At 32.5% G+C, this 22634-nt stretch overlaps 1 protein-coding gene across 1 annotated transcript; it reads right to left on the bottom strand.

The window, feature by feature from the left end:
* Positions 1-8148: 8148 nt before the first annotated feature.
* LOC127069194 (uncharacterized) lies at positions 8149-22422 on the bottom strand. Its single transcript, XM_051005970.1, has 30 exons — positions 22134-22422; positions 20579-20660; positions 20141-20281; positions 19885-20066; positions 19596-19750; positions 19363-19504; positions 18985-19284; positions 18428-18652; positions 18147-18353; positions 17877-17961; positions 17493-17769; positions 17079-17277; positions 16045-16285; positions 15862-15977; positions 15646-15795; positions 15376-15558; positions 14113-14314; positions 13882-14034; positions 13466-13647; positions 13222-13379; positions 12704-13148; positions 12402-12617; positions 12104-12310; positions 11703-11787; positions 11348-11624; positions 10547-10745; positions 9539-9764; positions 8990-9105; positions 8587-8733; positions 8149-8443 (listed from the first exon to the last, which is right to left on the bottom strand). The coding sequence occupies exons 2-30, from the start codon at positions 20646-20648 to the stop codon at positions 8315-8317; spliced, it is 5415 nt and encodes a 1804-aa protein (XP_050861927.1). The 5' UTR covers positions 20649-20660; positions 22134-22422; the 3' UTR covers positions 8149-8314.
* Between the last annotated feature and the right edge of the window lie 212 nt (positions 22423-22634).

A 22634-nucleotide genomic window follows, 5' to 3' on the forward strand; every position in this document is an offset into this window, starting at 1 on the left:
AAAAAAGACAAGATGAAAGAAAGAAAAAAGGAGAACGAAAGATTATTAAACGCGATTCTGAATTTCTTTTATTTCGTACATACATATGTAAGATTTTCACATAGATTGGTAGATGGTAAGATCGATTGTAAATTCAATGGTAGACGCTACAATAAAAACGTATCTTTCATCTGCTAGTTAAACCGTTATACGCTATCATTAGCGTTACCGTCGTCATCGAGCAAGAAGGAGAACGCGTAACGAGCCTTCACTGAATCGTATCTCATCTCCTTGGAAAGAGAGCCGATACCAAATGCGGCAAGGATCTAAAAATAAAATGATTGCTCGCAAATGACGCGCTCGAGTAAGAATCCCGTGCGAAAAGCATCGATATCCTTCTTATCCTTCTTTATCGTTCTTTCCCTTCTCGGCTCATTCGATCTCATTTCGAAGACTAATAAGGACGGAGCTCGAACGAGTATTCGAACTCGACCACGCAAATCAATTGGTATTAATATATTTTTTTCGTGATATTATACGAGAGCTCGTTGCTTAGCATTAATTTATATCTTCCGTTAATCGTAAACGTTATCTTTCACGATAAATAACATGAAAATGATGTCATTATTAAAAACTACTATCTACGTCAATATTGTCGTTGATGAATATTTGATCAAATATTAATAATCGAATATTAATAAAAATGATTATATGAAAACTTGAAAATCTAATCCCATTGTTTATAAATAATGACGAATGATAAAGAAATGTGAAAACTATATACATGGAAAAATGTTGAACGATGTGACAGGCACGAAAGTGCAAAGGGAAGCTGTTTCAAAGTAACATCCTCGTAAGGTCGAAGGTTAAATATCCTAACGCCGAAGCAACGACAGAATATAGATACTCGGTACCGTACGCCGCTTCATTTCCTAGAGTTATGGTCAATTACGGTTGTCTTATCTCGATGGCGTTGCTTCGCGACTACCGAGAGCTTCTACTTTCTCTTTCTCTCTCTCTCTCTCTCTCTCTCTCTCTCTCTCTCTCAGTAATGCCGCTACAAGTTTGTATCTCCTTCTTGGAAAATATTTTGCTATGCTTTATCGGCTAGTTAAAATCGGCTTCTGTTAAAATCTCCAAGAAGAATTCATCAAACGTAATGGTAAAACCAATAGAACAATTTATCAAATGAACGTCTTGTTATTGCGTGTTATATTATTACAAAGAGAAGAAAAAGAATTATATATATATATATAAAACGTTGTTTATTTATTTATTAATTAATGTAATGAGACGTATTAATGAGATATATCTATTAAATTATGGAGTCTATTAGCACGATAATTTAATACAAATAAATAAGAAAACGCAAGTAATATGGAATGTACAAATCTTACCATATGGAGATTGCTCGATACGGAGAACCATGAATCCACTTAATTTATTCTAATAGTTTGTAGAAGTTCAAATCTAAGCAAGTTTAAGAAACGGTAATACATCCGAACAGATCGGAGTACCTTAACAGACTGATGTTTTTTTTCGTCCGAACGTTCGGAGTGTCGATCGAAGTTGTTATTGTTTGCATTATACTTACGACGTACAAGTAGTATTTATATGTATATAAGAAACGAGCTACACAGGATACACAACATTAGTCGTTAATTTTCAAGTATTATTTATTTTGATTATAATACGTCCAATGTATATATGTTTTCATGCGCGCATGTGTGAGATTACTCATTTGCAAAATATTTCAAAACTACGCACATACATCGAATTAATAAATTTCGCAATTATATAATCTAATCATTATTGATATTATTATGATATTTATATTATATTATAATACACATTGCAATAAAATCGAAAGTATCGTTTCCGTTCTTCTCGAAAGTTCAAATAAATGATGGCACGTGTGCGTGTACGTGTTTGCGTATGAAGTTTCTCTGATCTCTCGTTCGTATATTCCCACAATATCTCGTTCGACTTTAGCACGCGTAATTAAATTTTACCTCTCTTCCCGTGTCTGAGTTCCAAGAGAAACGAGCTCTTTAAATTAATATCACAGGAGTAGACATTGGAACGGTCACGAAGTAAGTAGTAGCCATGTTTCGTATCGGCTTCTCTCGTACACTCGAAAATGTCTGGGACGACCGACGGTGAAAGTCGTGCTACAAGTAAGTAGTAGTAATAGCTCCTGTGGAGTTCTACTCATGATCAGGGATATCTTCACCGTTGAATGCATTTAAAACGTATGATAATATTATCGAACACACGGTACCTTATCGAAAAACATTCCTCTCTTATACGCGTTCTTATCCGTCGTGCTATTTATAATCGTTAGTTAATGTCTTAGATCGTTTGAAAATATGAATCTATATTTTTATTTTTCGAGGTAAACGTAATAGATTCGTTAAATGTTATTAATGAATACACGAGATACGTGAATGCGCGCGAATATAGGTATATCCGTTGATAAGAATAACGCATTGATCTCGAATAGATATAAATTCTTTATGGTAAGATTTATTTTGAAGATACTAAGAGATATCGTGGAAATCAAATTTTGAACAAATTGATTTTGGTTCAAATTTTATCAATGATATACGCAAATGTGTGTGTGTGTGTGTATGTATATGTATATGAAGTTTGTATCATGTATATGAAGTAAACGACGGTACGTGTTTATATGTATATATAGTGCATATAATATAAATATATATACATATATATCGTGTACATAAAAATAAGTGAGATAAATATCTATTTATATGAAAAATATGATATTTTCATTGATAAGTACTAAAAGTACTAAATAAGTTATACTCGCTATTTATTATCACGCTGAATGTATTACACAGTTCGTAAAGATATTTACTCGTTCGTGCCAAAGAAGACACTTTATTTTATTTGATAGATCGAGTAAACGGAGAAAATATTGTAAGGAGAAAAAGTGGCGAGGAGGACTCTTACTTCTCTCCTAGCGATCGATTTATTCGACCTCGAAGGAAGAGACAGAGACGAGAACGTTTTCGTGACAAGGTGTCCTCGAACGCGCTACTCCACGGCTTCCCGACGTACACGTCGCATTGTCCGCTCGTAGTCGGCACTTAATCTTCCTTTAGCTTTCAGGATCTGTCGCTTTGCTCTCGCGAGACGCGTCGACGCGTCACTCTTTGAAATCTACGTTCCCTCTTGAACGTACTTTTCGTAGAACTCCTCGAGGAAGGATTTCGTACTTGAGTACTGTGAAAGAATGCTACAAAAAAAAATAAAAAAATAAAAAAGAATATATATATACGTAAAATAAAAAAAAAAAGAAAAAAGAGAACAAGTACGATCGATGAACATGGACATAGGTAAGTTATGCTTGGAAGAAGTTAAAGAAAAAAGTTTTTGTCATTTGCTTCGTCATTATCCGTCTTAACCATTAATTTATCTCCAAGCTAATAGAATCGATAATGAACGACGATCATGATCATCGATCGGTATGCTTGAAGAATACTACTCCGCAGGAGTCATAAACTCCTTCGTAGTTTCTCGAAGAAGAACGATCGTAAAGCTAGACGTCGAGCTGCAACTTCTAGAGCTCGCAATATCTTTAGAGTTTCAAATCTTCCAAGGTAGAAGACAGGTGGCTGCTGTGTTCGCGTAATTCACAAACATTCTCTTTCTCTCTCTCTTTCTCTCCCTTTTTCTTTCTTTCTCTTTTTATCTCTTTTTAAAAAAAGAAGAAAAAGAAAAAGAAGAAGAAGAGGAAGAAGAAAAAGAAGATTCTCCTTTGTACCTACCGGCTGTTATCTTTCGCTAGGCTATTTTATGACGTTTGTGAGGCACATCTTGAAAGAAGGGATGCTGACTCTCGCATACCAGCTTTGAATAGCCACTTGAGATAGGCTCGAGAAACGATAATAGCTATTAGCATCGTATTTATCAATCCCTAACCTAGAAAATCTCATTCCTTTGACTCCTATAAGTTTAACGAGTATCCAACTAACCGATGACCTCGAATGTCTAGAAATGCAATTTTCTTCATCCATTCTCCTTTATCTTCCGTTCATAGCTGTCCTTCAAAGCTCGAATCGTTACTACTACTCAGACCTTCTCGTTGAGATTTAAAGTCGTTCAGAGAGATCGAGCACTCTGTAATTTCTTAATCGATTCTCCAATCTCTCTGAGATACTCAGACACCACACACGAACACGATAGAAACTGTTGAGTTAACATATTCATGATATACTACTTTGTTACCTCTCTTTTAAGAGTAGACGAACCTTCTTGGATCGTTTTTTCTGTTTTTTTTTTTTTTGTTTTCTTTTTTTCTTTTACTTTTAATCGTGATTACCCGCATCTTTAAACGCCGGAGAATCTTTGAGATTACCGAATCAAGTTTTCCTTCCTTTATTCCTTCCTTCCTTCCTTTCTTCCTTTATTCAAAGCCTTCCAAAGGTCTCTGCTATTTATGACAAATTATATGGAATGATAATGATTCATCGTCGAATTGATTTATATCGTTGAATACATTACAAAAGGAATGTTAATTAACCCTCTCATAAACTTTTTTTTTCTTTTCTTTTCCTCTTATTGCAATATAAACGTTTCTAATGCCTATTATTATTGTTCGCTTAGTTTTAAAGGGAATTTATTTTACATTTATCTCGTATTCATTGCACTTGTATTTTTTACCAACTCTCGCTTCGAGATGTTAAAGGAAAGATAACAAATATACTTTATTACAACTGAAGTCTCGATCAAAAAGGATCTAAATAAATATATAAATTCGAAAGATCGTTGGAGAGGATATGTAAGTTTTCTTCTTCCCTTTTTTTAGAGATAACCAAAGTAAAAGGGAAATAAACAAAATAAAAGAAAAATAAAAAAAACGGAGTAACATATTTCCTTGAAAGTGAAGTCTCGAATATAAACGATTTAGGTATTAAAAGATTGTTAGTAATACGAATGTGTAAAATTTCTCGAGCGATTTTCATCGGTCGATTTAACAAAGTAAAGCTCGTGCTAATTTTACATTCACCTCGTCTTTGTCATCGCCCTTAACGATGATACACGAGTACTCCCGGTATATCTTCTCTCGTCTCTAGAAATTCATTGTGACTTGGTCGCGACGATGCACACCAAGAACGACGACGAGTGTACCGGCCTTAAATCTTCGAGCCTATACCGCCCGAGCTCCGACTTCTAACGGGCGAGGGACTATAAATCGTTGCCCGAACGAACGCGTCCGATGAAATAGTACCTGTTGCAACAATGTTAATGTCTTCGCTTGGAAATAATTTAACCGTGGCCAAGTAACGCTCTTGTAATTTCACAAGGGAGCTTTCGACGCTCGTTAAGAAAAAAAAAAAAACTTTTCCTCCCGAAAGAAAGAGAAAGGGAAAGAGAAAGATGGTGTTCGTCTAGTTCGATGTTTCGTTCAAATAATTCAAACGTAGACATTCATATTATTAAATTACAAACTTTTACACGATTTTACACGGTTTTATTATTTGGGAAAAAAAAAAAGAATTTTTTGTTTCAAGAAAATTTTCTATTCGAGTGATATAATAAAAATTATGTTCAGAGAACGATATCTCTTTGATTGTTTTGAAATCAATAATCTCTTACACAACATCGTTTGTTCTATCCTGTTTAAATAGATAATGATTAAATAAATGTAACAAATGATCGCATTAATTAGCTTGGTTATTCGAAAATAATTAAATTTATAACGAAAGGGAAAAAGTGTAATAAAAATGTAAAGATTTCAAAGAATTTTATCATCGTTTATTTGTATATAAAGCCGAGCCGAAGCGTAGGTAAGTAGAAGCTACTCGAGTGAATCGCTTTCTTTTTCTTTATCTCTCTTTCTTAAGTAAGGTAGCTTCGGAGACAAGAATCACCGTGGGACGCGCATACGCACAAAGCCATACGTCATGTCCACTCGTTTAATGGTCTTTTAATACTACCTTGAGAAAGTATGTGTTTCCCACCCGCGATGTTATTCGACCTAAAGGCGCCTCTAACATTTAACAAAATGTATGAGATTGGTAACTCGAATTCTCTGAAAGATATATTTGAAAACATATTTCTTTTTTCTTTTTCTTTTACTACTTTTTTACACTTGTGTGCAAAGTATCGACGTGTACTATTATCTTTACGTAAGAGGAAATAAAATCGAAGGATAAAAATTTTATGATAACTTTTTCACTCATAATCATTTCATTTAGTTACATTACCTTCGATTAAACAAACGATCGAATATTTCCTTTACTCGTCCTTGTGTTATTTTCAAGATCAGTTCGATATCTAATCGAAATACATATCGGCAACAAAATATCATACACACGTACGGACATTCTTGTACAGTCAGCTTGTAAAATTTTACGACGTTTCGAGATGCGTGTAAAAGTGCGACGTTAAAGTGTAACGTCAAGCGTAACGTTCGATTTGATTATTCGCGAAAAGGAGGAAATAATGGGTCGAGGGGGAGAGGGGGAGGTGAGTGGGGTAGGGAAAGAGTGAAGTAAAGAAGGGAGGAGACCATTTACATGCGATAGCAAATATTTTATATAAAATGGAAGAGGCTTGATAACGAGGAATCTGGTTTGTGAAATAAGAGATAAGAAATAAGAGAGAGAGAGAGAGAGAGAGAGAAAGTACGCGTGTCATCGTAAAAAAACACGCGAGATCTCTTTTGAGATTTTCTTCTTTTTTCTTTATTTTTCTCTCGGTGTATGTATTTTGCATGACGTCGCATCGTTTACGACGACGTCACGTCGTAACGACGTCAAACATTCGCGAGAATCGGAGAACTCGAATGATAAAGACACATTGCTTTTCTTAACACTAGCAAGATGACTTTTTAATCTCGTGAGATGTCGTACGATCGTAAACTCAAGAATTTAACGAACCTTTAAATTTTATTTCCCACGAATGAATCGAGTTGGTTATCGCTAGTACTGGCTGGTTGGAAACTGAACTGGCGTGGTTTCTTTAAATTCCTTCATTTACGGCTGCTACCTACTCGTACAATTTTTCGCTATGACTACGTTTTCCTCCCCTCTTTTTTTCTTTTTTACTTTTTCCTGTCCGTTAATCTTCCTCCTCGTCTTTCTTATTTTCGATTTAAAATTAATTCTATGAGAGGACGAAAAAAGAAATTAAATTAACGAGAAGTAGGATTTATTAACGCAAAAACGAGAACGAACTGAATTTCATTACTATTATCAGATTTTATTGATGCTGGATTTATCGATCCATTTTTATAACATATGTCAATTTGACAGGTATTTGAAAAAAGCAAAAAAGAAGAAAAGAAAAGAAACTACTTTATTAAATAAAGCAAAAGTAACTTTCGCTTAACGTTATTCTAATAATTATGAATTTTTTTATGGATATAGTAATTTTACGATGTTAAAATATATACTATGCTTCTGGAATTAATATTTCATTGAAATTATAATACACCAATCTCAGTCATTCAATTTTTACCAAAAATATATCAAGTTATTCTCAAGAAAATGGGTTCATTTGATCTTGACGAAATATTAACAAAAAAAAAAAAAAAAAAGAAACAAAGAAGAAATAAAAAAGAGAAAAAAGAATCGCTATAAGTAAGAGATCATTTTTCTCGAGTTTGCGTCGATATCGAAAGGGAATAAGTTTTATTCATAATCCATAAAAAAAAGAAGAATTAACGTAGATGATCTTTAAACGATCATTCTTGGTCTTTGAAAGACCGCGTCGATCTTCTAGTCTTTCGTTTTTTTCTCTCTCTTTCTCTCTCTCTCTCTCTCTCTCTCTCTCTTTCTTTTTCCTAGGCCAGAAAGTAGCTTCATTAAGGTCAACGTGCGCGCTCGCGCACGCACATCGTGTGTTTCGCCTGTCCATCGAACATATATTTACGAGCAAGCAATTTCGTTACACCGAGATACCCTTTGGCGGCGGCCCTTTTACGACAGAAGGTTGTTACACCTAATGCTTATTAAAGCGCCGTTCACCATTATTAGCACTAATTTCGTGATATTCTTTTGCGATATACATATATGGATCAAGAGTACCATTAGTCGCGTGTGCGTACGTCTATTCTATAAGTTTAAAACCATTCTAAAACCTTCTAATCTCGAAATTAGGCAGGTGAATAATGCGATATTAAAATAATAATACCCATCGTCTCATCAAAATCATTCGTTATTCCAAAAGTGATTTCTTTCGTCTACCATAAAAATTATCTATTATATCATAAAAAAAAGACCTTGATTCATATGGGTGGTCTGAAATCGAGTAGGTTCCTTCCTTCTAATAATCGGTGTTTATTAGACCCCTTTCACGATTAAATTTAAGAACTCGACTTTTTCGTATCTACCTCCGTTGAGATCGATGATTTCTTTCTTCTTTTAACTATTTTCGTACCGCTACACTTTACTAGAAACTTTAATTCGTCTATCAGTTCGTCCTTGAAAGAAACCTGTTAAGAAATGTCGATTTAACGTACTATATTGTACGAATGAAGGAAGAAGTATTATTTAAAGATGAACTTATTATTATTAATATTGAAAATAAAAGTAATATATTAATTTAATGAAAGCTTAACGAACGATTTAAACTTACGTTCTCGGTAACGGAAATATTTCGTATATGCCATAGTAATGACCATATTGTACCTAACCAGGACAAACTGAGACCAATTGTGAGTACCATAAATACACCACCAACGTCCTCGAAATTCAATGAAGAGACCTCCACAGCCGGTTTTTCCTGGAGACAAGCGGAAGGTTTTCTCTTCGATCATTGATTATGATACATCTCAGATCAATAAGTACTCTTTTGTAACTTGATATTCGATAAGTTAAAGGGTTAGTATACATACATACATATATATATATATACATACCCATATATATATGTATGTATATATGTATATACTATCAACAGGTAGTATTAATCAGAGCAACCAAGAATCATATGACGCCATATGATCGAATTTAATCCTGAACTGGTTCGAAGTACTCACGCTACACTTATCCCCTCCCCTTTTTTGCCTCCACCATTTATCTTGGAGTTCGGTTATCAAGCCAGACTCCTTCAGCTTCAGTATCGCACCGCTTAGCTGGTTCCGATAATATATATCTGCAAGGACAGCTTATATTTCTTCTACCCTACGTCGTCTTTCTTTCTTTCTTTGTTTCTTTTTTTTTTCTTTCTTTCATATTCTTTTCGTTTTTTTTTTCGTATTTTTATTTTTGGATGAACTTAAAAAATAGTTGAGAGTCGAATATATACCGGGTGTTTCAAGTAGTTCGATATTAATATTATTATTATTATTATTATTGTTATATAATAATATAATTTATATTATTATATGATTAATATTACAACGAAATTTTTTCCAAAACTGGCCATATTATTTTAATACGATCGTAGATTTGATAGATATTTTTTTTTCGTTCGTAAAAGATGATCCATCTATCTTGGAAACATCCTGTATTTATCTTACTTACGTTGAATATCGATGATAAACATTTATGTATATTTTAATCAATTATATATTTTATATAAATACCTTTTTTCATGGCTATACCATAACCCTTGGCGTCTAGAAGGGCTCCAACTTGTGTGACGTTGCAATTCCTCTGCGTGAAGTATTCTATCGACGAAGATTCCATGAAGAAAGCGTAATTCTCTTGTTGCACTTTTTTCAGTCCATCCTCGTTGTTATTCGTCAATACTTCACTCCCATGTTCCATCATGTAATCATACATGAGTTTGTAAGGCTCGTAGGTTGCCGTCTTGATAAGATGGATTTTAAATCGCAATCAAATTGATTTTAGATTTAAATATGTATTTCAATTGTATTCTACGAAAGTTTGTAAACGATCGGTTTTTAAATCGTTCATAAAAATGTAATCTTGATAACGACAGGATTAATAAAACTTATTAAATAAATGAAATATGTTGAAGTTATAGAAAAATTTATAACGTTCTCTTAAGAAGGCTCGAAGAAAACTGTGTACCGCGTACTTACGTTATATTCTAACAAGTGAAACGTAAACAAACTCGAGATAATTTTTTTCTAAAAAAAATATAATAACAACGTTTAGACGAAAACCTTCAAACGACTTTCCTTCAAATATATTTCCTAATAATATCCGATCGATAAAATTTGTAACAATAATTATACACCAAAACAAAGTCAAACTATACTCTCTACGAAAATCGTCGAGTAATTGACACGAGTTTTAAGACAATACCATTGTACTAAATAAATTTTAAACAACCTAGAGATCTCTTTCTAAGAACGTAATATCATGAAATTAAAAATCAATATCTACACGAAAATCTTCGAACGACTTTTCTAAATGAATTTCATTTTAATATAAATTCTTTTTTTTTTCGCTCGAATCGATAAAACTTATAAGACGTACATACATAAATCAGATATAAAGATAAAGAAATTTGCGTTCTCCGAAGTAGATTATAACGATTAATTCATAATCGCTCAATCGATCTTGCTTCTCATTTTCTTTCTTTTAACAGTCAACCTCGAACGGATGTAAGAAAATTTTCTCACCTTGAAAAACGAGATGGTAGAACCGTCCCTCTTCGCCCCGTATTTGATCGTGTTCTGATAGGGCAACTCGTCTGCTTTCTTAAAGGGCCATACCGTAGGCTTGGTAGATAAAGCTGCCGCTAGATTGGCGGTGTAAGTGGAATTCATGATCAGACAAAAGCACCACCATGCTGTACCTATTGTTCTCGTTGAAATACCCCTAAGATAGAAAGAAAAATAAAAAATACAAAAAGGGAAAGAGAACGTTGATCGATCGATTTTACTCGAAATTATAAAAGAACTACACCGTTCGGTAATAAAGACGATATCTTTTTACGTTTTAGATTATTTGTTTGTAAAAAAAAAAAAAAAAAAAAGAAAACGAAATTTTCTCAATGGACTCTAATAAATAATACACAAAATCAAACGATAAATAATAAAAAACGATAAGTCGTAGTTGACGCGACAAATTTATCGCATCGATCCGTGACACTCTCCGTAAGAATTATTTGCACTTTTAACTTGAACTGCTTTCGGAATAGCCAAAAATGGGTTAAAGAAGCTCTGTTTCTTCGCGAGAATGTTCTGTCATGTGCAGGTATCCATTAATCGAAAGTTTTGACGTATAGTCATGTAGATATAGTTGTGTGTATGCGTATCTATTATAGAAAGAAAAATAGAAAGTAATCGCTTAACTTTCTTTTTCATCATTTCTTCTCATTTCTTTTTTTTTTTTTTTGAGAGAGAGAAGACATAAATTCTTATTTTAGATAAATATAAAGTAACAATGAAACTTTTCATTTTTTAATATCGTTGACTCACCCCGGAGCAAAATCTGATGCACCATTCACCAAACTAGCAATTATGAAAAAAGGAGTGTCTATCATCGTATAAGGAGTTTCTAATTCTTCTGGTTCGGTGATACAAGGATATCGATTGGTCCATTCGATTGCACTTATTCTTCCATTTATAAATAATACCAAACTCACGATTGCCCAAGATCCAATAAGATAGCCCCAGACTTCATAAGAGAATGGTAAAAGAAACGAACTCCAACTTGGTGGTGCTTGTGTTGGTTCTCTATACAAGACACTTATACCTACAAAATAACAATAATGTTTTATTCATTTTAATTTGTTTGATCTAATCTTTTTTCAATAAATTATACCGATCTTACCTAAATTCATAAAGGGTGTCGTAAAATCAACCGCACTTTCTCTCTCCGAAGTGATTGTTAAATCGGTAATTGCAAGATCTGCTTTCTGAAAAAAGAAAGTATCTCGATCAATTGAATTTAATATTTGTTATAATAATTTTTAAAAATTATTATAATAGTATATCTCTGTACCGACTAAGATACTTAAAGGAACATAGTAAGATTGCTTCCTTACCGATAGCAATTCAGATAGCAGCACTAGCTATACTCTATACTGATTTATTTCATTCTCTCTCTCTTTCTTTCTATATATATATATATATATATATATATATATATATATATGTACGCATACGTATAAATAAAGTACGTATAAAATAAAGAATTATTTATAAAAAGAATTATAAAATCATTAAACTTACACCGTCTCTAATTTTTCTAATCATTCCATTCCATTCTCCGGTCGCTTTTTGCAATGAACCATAAACATTGTCTTCCTGTACCTCGAAGGTATAATTAAAACCTAACATTTTACTCATTTCTTCGATTATGTCAATTGCAAAACCTTCGTAACGATCGTTACCTGTTCTCAAATCAGGTGATTCTTTAAACATTCCATATGGATAGGTCTAAAAAAAAGTTTCCCTTTGATCAATATGTTGTTTCTACGATTGCTAATTAATAAAACGTTAATTTATATTTTGAAGAATAATAATATACCAGAGATATCAACACGATAAAATGTTTATCGTGCAATGCTTTTATCTCATTGTTTGGAAATCCTGTTTTTGTTATCCATGAAATACTATTCGTGCTACGCCAATCGCCGACTTTATTCAATCCTTCTAAATTAAGACTGACGATCTCTAATCGAAAATCACTTCGAAATCCAGCTGTATCGAATCTCACTGGTCCGCTTAATCCATTTATAGTTTCCTGAATAAAAAGAAACAAAATTTCACGTTGTACAGTATTTCTTGGAAAAAAAAGAATAAAACAAACAAACAAAAAATACAACTTACAGCTCGAATAAAATTGCTCAAACTATTACCGAACTCCCAGCTATCCGATTCGTTACAAGCCAATCGTTTTAAATGGCCAGTTACGCTATTATCCAAAAGTGCCATGCCTCTTGCAAAAAGTTGCACGGCATCGAAGGTCAATGCAGCTTCAACCGTTAATTCCGAGGGATTTGTTAAGTTCCAATCGAGATGAAAATTCTCGAAGGTCTCCAAGAGATAAGGATCTTCTGGATTTATCATTCTTACACCGGTCACATTTACACCGGAATATTGATAAGGTTCTAGATCCAACGTTTGAAAGTCCAGATTCGTTACGAGGATATTATATTTTTGCAACATTAAACCTACTTGTTGAGCGTGTTGGAGAACCGTAGGTAGAATTTCATAAGAACAATCTATCACGATATTGATCACTTCGGACATTTTTACCGTTTGCAAGATATCTCTATATAATAATAAGGGTTGATAAGTTTGAATGAATCATTTATTAGAAATGTAAAATTATTCCAAAATTTTACCTATAATTTGGACCACTTCCCAGATGATAAATCGTCATCTCGTAACCATTTATGTCTTGGAGTTCCAATACACGTTGAAAACGTAACAAGCTTTCTATATCGTCGTACAAAACTACATATTCCTTCCAATCGAAATCTTTGATTATATTATAAAAAACCTGAACGCCATAAGATTGTAATGAAATGCTCGAAAAAATTATTATAAAAATTATTAGAAATCGAAATGATTAGAAATATTGTCTACCGTCGAAAGAACTTCCGGATGAGGATATAAATTAATTGCATTTCCTCGAGTTTGTTCAGGATCCCATCTAGTAGAAATGTATGGCAAATCCATAGCATCGCACATACTTTGAACGAAGTACGATGCAGATTTGTCCTGTGGCCCGAATAAAACGGCTACACCACTCTCCAAAAGTTTGCACGCTGTTTAAACAAATTTCAATCTGATTGATAGAATCGAAACATCGGGAAAAAATTTCTTATTTCACAAAAAATTCGCGAGTAGTGTCATAATTTTTGTAAAACATTTCTTCATTTTTCTTTAGAGATAATTTGTCATTTGCAAACTACAAAATAATGTTGTAATACGACAAAAAAATATTGTATCTAAACGAATTCAAAATTATTAAATAAAAGTATTTCTATTTTTAGGCTCACTTTTCTGGGCTGCTTCGAATGTATCAACGTCGATCTTTTCCAATTTTAATGTTAAGCTTTTAACGTCGTTAGATGTTTCAGCATTTTTGTTAACATTTTTTATCGACAATTCGAATGCTTTTTCGATCATTTCATCGCCATCGAGGAGAACTCCTATAGTATTATAGTAAATATATCATAAATATGCTTTATTTATATTTTTAATGTTTTGTCACTTTTTGCTTTACTTACCAATCGGAACCTTTCTTGGGAATCCATGAATGCAAGGTAATAAAAATAGGACGATACATGACAGAAATATTTCTTTTATCATTCTGCAAACGTGACAAGTTAATTTCTTTTTATTTATTATTTGTTTATTTATTTGTTTGTTATTACCACGCGATATTGATATACCAATGATATACCATTGCATTAGAAACAACAATTTATTTCATTGATTTCTTTCCCAACGATTTCTAAATTAAATATATTTCTTTACTTATTTATTTATTTATTCATTTATTTGTTTTTTTTTTTTAGGTTAACGTTGCATGTTTTAACACTATAATGTATTGGCACACTTACTTAGATACATATGATATAATTAGACACCTCGATATTTGCCGCGCCAGCGAGGTTTAACTACGAGCACAGCTCGTGACATAGATTCGGTGATAATAAAAATGGACCCTTTACAATTGATTTTATCTTGATTTTAATTGAATTCTAATATTTATTATCTGATCTATGATATATTATTTTTATGAAAAAGCTTAAATGTATTGTGTTAATGAAGCAATAAACTTAAATTAACAATCTTTTTGTATCAAATATCTTGAAAATTTTTAACGATTAAAAATTTCATAAAATCCATTATATATTATAATTAATGAGAAATATTTCAACGAACCTTTTTTTAAAGATACCATATACAAAATCCATTAATTAATCCTCGTTAATTTTAAAACATCACCATATAACTTTCGAAAGAGAACGAAAATTTGTAAGTGGCGCTTGAAACGAATCTACTTCGACTGAATAGCAACCGTTCTATCGTATGGCTGCTACCCAACTGTTTTCTTATAGACTAACTACAGTTAGAGGGAGTCTTATTTAGGTCAGGAAATAGGAAAGAAAATAAATGGAGATGTTCATGCCAGAGAACATAATTTCGTAGTTATGCAAGTCTCATCATTAATATCAAGAATATTTAGACATGTGTATATATATATATATATATATATATATATATATATATATATTATATCACTGACTAATCAAAAGTAGAACAGAATCGTGGTTATCATTCTCAATTAAAATCTTTGCGATTCTTAATCATTTAGATCTTCGTCGTCATCCTATTTCCATACTTATCAATTTCTAAATAACTCACTAAGAATTCAGGTAGATCGAATTGTTCTATTTACTCAATCAATTCATGTAACGAACAGTTAATTAATTTTGTCGATGTTTCTAAAACGATCGAGGAACTTATATTATCAAAAGTTTTCAATTGTCATCGTCGGGTGAAGTTGTGATTACAGTTGGTACGAATCCATAAGGAGGACTGCAATCTTCTGCACTATCTTGTCCGCTTCTATGAGATGAATTTTTCCTTTGTCTTACTGATTTAGTTGCACTGGTACATTTTGCTATAAACTTTATCTCCTCCAACATCTCTTCCTTGAAAGAAAGCTAAAAGGAAAAAGAAAAGAAAAAGAAAAGCAAATCGATTTGATCAGTTAAACAATAACGAGATACACGTTGAAAGTTTTTACTTACGTTTTCTTTTATCGACTTAACAGCAACTTCCCAAACGAGCTCGAATAACGTGAAGACAAAAGAAAATCCAATACCAACGAAAAGAACTAAGAATACACCGCCCACGTGTTTCAAATTTAATTCTTCCGCCGAACTTGCTGCTGCGCCTTCCTATAAAATCGAGTAACGATGATAAATCCATAATTTTTGAGTAATTATCATTTTTATGAAACTCACTTCGCATTTTCCACCGCCACGCTTTTGGGTCCACCATTTTTTCTTGAGTTCGGTGATTCTACCACTTTCTTGTAATTTGAGTATCGCCGTATTTAATTGATGACGATAAGGTGAGTCTAGAACAATGAATTATAAATTTTGTAATCTTCAAAAGCTATGATCTGTGTATTTGATTATACTAACTCTTCTTCATGGCGATCCCATAACCCTTCTGATCCAACAAACCCCCAACTTTCGTAACGTTACACTCCCTTTGAATGATGTACTCGATCGAACTGGACTCCATTAAAAAGGCATAATTCTCTTGCAGGACCTTCTTCAATCCTTCGTCGTTGTCCTTGGTTAATACGTCATCGGTACTCATCATGTAGTTGTACATATCCTTGTACGTCTGGTAGGAGGCCTCCTTGGAATTGGCATAATTCTTTCAAAGAGCTGAATTAGAATGACCGTTTCTAAGTTTCATTTGCCTGTTACCTAACTCGAATGTAATGGCATCTTGACGAATTAGTAAGCGATGATAGTTTGGGCCAGAGGATTTATAGCATTTAACAGGTATGTTTCTCTTTCCTGCGGAGAATTATGATAAGCGATTGAAAAAAAAATAGTTCTTTTCTTGGGAGGTTTTCTTTGTTGTTTGTTTTCTTTTCTCTTTCTCTCTCTCTCTCTCTCTTTTTTTTTTGTAAACCTTTTTCCTACGTTTACTTAAAGGGAAAACTAATTGTAAGTTTCAATCGTTTTTATTGGTATCATTTTAATATTCATTAGTAGGTCTATATTTGAAAAACAAAATAATATAAGACTAGCGATTATATTAATTATGGGGGGAAAATACAATGTTTCAACTAGTAACATCTTGAAAAACAACTAAACTAACTAAATCAAAAATTGTTCTATTGACTTGATTAAGCGGGCAAAAACTAGTTCTACAAGCTTCGAAGCTTTTCCTTGTTTGTTTATGTTTGGGATAATTCTAATCAATACTTGTCGATAAGTTTTTAACGAGAATAAGCAAGGGAAGCACAAAATTATATCCAGCAAGGGATTCTATCTAATCCATCTAACTTTAATCTTACTTTAATACTCGTAACATGGATTCCTCTATGGATTGCTATAGAATACGTGTAATTCTTCTTAATCGTAAACGAAATAAATTCTTTTTTCCCTGTTTTCTTATTTCTTAACATATCGAAAGGATCATCGGATTTGAAACTTACTTTGAAAAAGTCGAAGGTCGATCCGCCATTCTTTGCACCGTATTTTATGACTTTCTGTCTAGCTAGTTCCTCGACGTTGCTAAATGCTGGTATGTTAGCAGCAATAGCCAAGCAAGCAGCTAAATTTGCCGTGTAGGAAGAGACTATGATCAAACAAAAAAACCACCAGCATCCTGCCATCATTCTTGTTGAAAATCCACTAAAAAGAAAAGAAACGAAAGAAATAAAAAAGAAAATAAATAAATAAAAGAAAACGAAGATAGATCGAAGATAACAATGTTAATGAGAATTTCGTTCCTTTCTTTTTTGATTTCTTCTTATCATTCATATATTATCTTTTTCTTCCTTTTCGTTTTTATTTTTTTTTTATTTTTTGAGATTTTCTTAAATCTATGGATAGATCGATCGACTCACATAGGTGCTACATCGGAACCTTGTTGCATTATGCTTCCGATGGTAAACCAAAAGGAATTCTTCAACGTGAACTGGTTCTCCAACTCCTCGGGTTCTTCGATGCAAGGATAAGGATTGTTCCATTCCGCTGGACACAATCTACCGATCACGGAGAATAGCACTGACACAAAGATATATGACCCCAACAGGCATAGCCAAACGTCGTTAGAAAATGGCGAGAGAAACGAGAAGAGACTGGGCGTTGCTTTTGTTGGCTTTTTGTATAATATACTTATACCTAAATCATGATTTATAGAAATGAAGAAAGTACACAGTGATAGTTAATAATTAATTGTCATCGTTTTATCCCATTGGAGAAAATAGTTTCTCATTATTATATCGTACCTAAGTTCATGAATGGCATTGTAAAATCCACAGCACTTTCACGATCAGAAGTTATCGTTAGATCGGTGATCGCTAAATCTGCACGCTGTAAAAAGGATTTAACAAATTAGTTGATTAATCCTTACGATCGAATAAATTATCTTAATAAGTAATTTCTACTTATATTTTTATTTTCTTTCTCTTTATTTCTATTTCTATTTTTTGTTTTCTTTCTTTGACAGTTCTAACTAATTCGTTCGATTAATGAATTATTTATAGCGTTTAACTTACCCCATCCATTATTTTCCCTAACATTCCTGACCATTTCCCTGTTTTGTTGATATATGAGCCATAAACGCTGTCTGTTTGAACTTCGAACGTATAATTAAAGCCTAGCGATTTACTGAGTTCTTGAATAATGTCGATTCCAAATCCTTCATACCGTTCATTGCCAGACAGCATTGAAGCAGATTCTTTCACCATACCATATGGTTTTGTCTAAAATATTAAACGATTAAAGTATATGATTATCGTGAAAGATTTGCCTATAAAATCAACGTTAAAACGTTTACCATAGATATAAGTACTAAAAATGTTCTATTTTGTAAACTTAATTCAGCATCGGATTTTGTTGAACTTAAGTCTGGCATCCATTCGATTCCATTAACACGTGTGCTATTCCAAACTCCTATTTTTGTTAATCCTTCTCGTTGCAGTTGTACAATATCCAATTGAAAATTACTTCGAAATCCAGTAGTATCGAACCATATTAATCCAGTTAATCCTCTCATTTCTGTCTGAAATTGGTCAGTCATTAATTTTCAATAAATTTCTGAATCCAATTAGCAAAAAATATATATATATATATATGAGATATTTTCAGAATTAATAGATCAGTTTAAAAAAATATATATATCACATATAATCGATTCATTAATTCTATTTATATTTACATATATAATATCTTAAATCCAAACAAATATCTTAATTTCCATAATTGACCAAATATTTAATTTATATATTTCAATAATAAAAAATAATGAAAAATACTTTTGAGTTCATAAATATTTCATTAAATAACGTTTTTATTATATCAGAGAATATTTCGAGATATTCGAATTGGTCTTACCACACGCATGAAATTCAATAAAGTGCTTCCATGTTCCCAGCTCATCGAACCATTGCAAGACAGTTCTTTTATGTTCTCGTTTGTACCGATCAATTGCTGCAAAGTTTGAGCGAAAAGCTGAACGGCATCGTACATTAAAGCTGGCTCGAGTCGAAGTTGTTCCGGTCCGGATAAGCCCCATTCATGTTTGTGTTTTTCAAAAATCTCGATCACCGTTGAGTCCTCTGGATTGATTAAACGAAAACCAGTAAAGTTCACGCCGGAATAACGATAAGGTTCTAAATCAAGCGTTTGGAGATCCTAAAAGTATTTAATAGATTCTGATTGGTTAATTTTTTATTTCAAAAAAAAAAAAGAGAGAAGAGGAAGATCTCTTACCAACGAAGTAACTATCACTTTATGTTGATCCGACAATATACCAACTTGTTGAGCCTGTTTTAAGACCTCATCCAATATCCAGAATGAACAATCGATCACGATGTTTTCCATTTCAGTTTCCTTGACCTCTTGCATCACATTCCTGTACAGGATTCGACGCCACACTGTAGAATCGTGTTCATGCTAATTGTCTCGAAGGACTTAAAGTAATATATAATGATAAAATGATTTACCTGTAATTCGGACCACTTCCTAGCTGATACAAGAATATATCGATCCCTGTATCACGAAGTTCTAACAATGGTTTCATTCTTAACAAGCTTTCGGTGTTTTCGAACAATATTATCATCTCTTGCCAATTGAGTTCCTGTATCAGTGCTTGATATACCTGGAAACATATTTCCCTTCTTTTTGATTAATCAGTTATTAAAACAAAATAATAATAAAAGAGAAAGAGATGGAGAAGAAAAATTATAAAACGCAAAGAAAAAAAATATTATAAAAAGAAATGTTGGAGCGTACCAAGGACAATGTATTTGCGTGTGGATAAAGATTTACAGTTTTCCCACGCGTTTCTTGAGGATCCCATCTAACTGAGATATGTGGCATTTCTATCGTATCACATATGCTCTGCACATGTTCAGCTATGGATTTATCTTGTGGACCAAATATCCCAGCCACACCCGTACCAACCATCGTACATACTAAACGTTCGAAGAATTGTTTCGAAATTTATCGAAAATTTATCTCTTATTCTTTTAGGAATAAAGATAATTACCTTTACTGGTAACATCGAATGCATCTTGATTTATTTCTTCAATATTTGGAACCAAATGAATGTTCCAATGATCTCGATTGACCGATCTTATCGATAATTCGAAGGCATGTTTAATCATTTCGTCGTCATCGAAAATACCGCCTGTGTGTACGTGTTTTTTGTAAAAATGTTATTACGAAATAAAAAAAGTATATCAAAATTAATATAATACACGATATAATATGCGGATAATAAGAAGAAAATATTGTTATATGATCATTATGTAATTCGATGAAAACAAAATATATATATATATATATTTTAACAATTCTATATATATATATTTATTTTAATATATGTATATATTATATTATGTTTTTATTATTTTGTTTTGATGATATATCTTTTATACTTAATTGAGATATATAATTATAAAAAATAAAAGAAATTTGTGCTTACCTATAGCGATTTGTTTTGAAAAACCCAAAACATAAGTAACGAATATCAATAGAATGTACACCAATTGCATCCTCGAATTTTTCTAAGAGAAATAATATTAAGACTGGTGAAAATTCAATAAATAATTGGAAAAACTTACGGATACTTTTCTCATGATACCAAAACTCAAGATTTTCTGACTTATGCAAGAACACGAAGGGAAAGAGCGCACTTAATCGTCTGACGTTAAGTAAACTAACGAAAAGGCATCAAGTAACTGCATCTCGCTCGACACATATAAATATTTATATCTATCGTCCAATATTGAGTCTGTTTATTTACACGAAGTTTACATCCCTAATGAAACTCTGTCTTCAGAATCGATATATCGTTTCTCGACGGCGGCATTTCCTTTTTAACAAGACAAGCTTGAGACAGATTTAAACGAAACGAAACAATAAAAGGAAAAAAGAAGAACAAGATAAAAAATTAACATTGTTCTTTCATTTTTTAAATTCATCTCGTCGATTTCGAGATATATTATTATTATTCGAATTCGAATCTGACGTTTCCGACACAATTTCAAACGATCGATCAGTTTTTATCTTGTGAACACAAACGAATACGAACGTTTAGATAAGAAAATTTTCTAATCGATACAAGATATTAATTTTTTTTTTTACTTTTCTCTTTTTTGAAGAAAAAATATATCGTAAAGTAAAATTAAAATTAAAAAATAAAGAAAAAATATATCGTAAAGGAAATCTTTTTTAACGCGTATCGTCCGATAGAAAATTTTGTATAAAACGATTCTTTTTTGAAATCTCCCATGTAAAATATAAAATCGCTTTCTCAGAAACGCGCATTCATAGATTCTACGTGCGTACTGTCACCGTGCCAAAATCGCTCATTCTTTCGTCATTCCTTTCACTCCACCTCCTCCACTTAGTTTCTTTCTACGAATGCCAAAATACCACTATGCTCGAATAGAAGGATAAATTCACTATTCGCAAAGTAACTATCACTCCTCTTACATTTTTTTTCACTGAAGTACTAAAGATCGTATCGTTCAACTAGCAAATCGTTGGAACCACTCGCTACGATGGAAAACCTAATGAGAAAATATTTTGAACGGCACGAAGCGTTGACGACGATATATTTAGAAACTTAGCCACCATCGAAACATGTCGCGTAAGACTCTGTGACATAGATTTCGAATCACACGATCGTAAGATCGTTCTTTCTAAATACAATAAATAAATAAATAAATAAATAAATAAATATAAACTTATCCAGAAAATCTCAATCGTTTCTTAAAAAAATTTCTCTCTCAAATTCCTGACGGATATTAATTAAAAGAGTAAAAAATAAAAAAAAAAGAAAGAACAAGTGAAAGATTTCAATTGAGCTATCGATGAATGCGAATTATTTCAAATTAATGTATCTCATCGTTATAAAAGACGAAGTGTTATATCTTTCGTTTTATCTTCAATAAAAGACAGAGAGAGAGAGAGAGAGAGAGAGAGAAAGAATATTATTAAGAAAAGAATGAAGTAACAAATCGAAATGCACTTACCTTCGGTTATGAATCAAAAGGAAGTTTGTGAAAGACTCTCTTTTGAGAGAAGGAGCTCGCAAGTTACGAACTCTAAATCCGCACCGTGTTTTAGTTTGCGCATGCTCACTGAAACGTTAACCCCTTCCTAAAGATTCTGAGTATATCTGTTGTCTCGTTTAAAACGATGTCTATTTTTCTAACGCTAGATGACGCGATTCGAGTGACGTAAAGCATTCGAATAAATCAAAATTATCATTAAATGAACATTGAAAAGTTCGTTTAAACAAACACCTGCCCTATTAAATTTAATTATAACGAATAAACGGAGAAAAAACCTTGTTACGGATTCTGTGAAGTCGCACCTAAATGTATATTACAACAATCATAATAAAAATGATCTTGGGTGTGGCAAAAAAGAAAAAAAAAACGACACGAAGAATTATTCATTATGGGATAATAAAGGCGTGGAGAAACGATTTAATAAATGGATTTTTCTTATTAATAATTTTCCTTCATCTA

This window comes from Vespula vulgaris, chromosome 14, assembly GCF_905475345.1.
Source record: "Vespula vulgaris chromosome 14, iyVesVulg1.1, whole genome shotgun sequence".
NCBI classification, from domain to species: Eukaryota; Metazoa; Arthropoda; class Insecta; order Hymenoptera; family Vespidae; genus Vespula; species Vespula vulgaris.

Coding starts and splice junctions, on each gene's coding strand:
- LOC127069194 (XM_051005970.1), bottom strand. CDS start 20,648: ATGCAATTGGTGTACATTCTATTGATATTCGTTACTTATGTTTTGGGT. Junction 15,978..16,044: donor TGGGATCGCCATGAAGAAGA/GTTAGTATAATC, acceptor TCATTGTTCTAG/ACTCACCTTATCGTCATCAA. Junction 10,746..11,347: donor GCATCAGATTTTGCTCCGGG/GTGAGTCAACGA, acceptor TTTCTATCTTAG/GGGTATTTCAACGAGAACAA.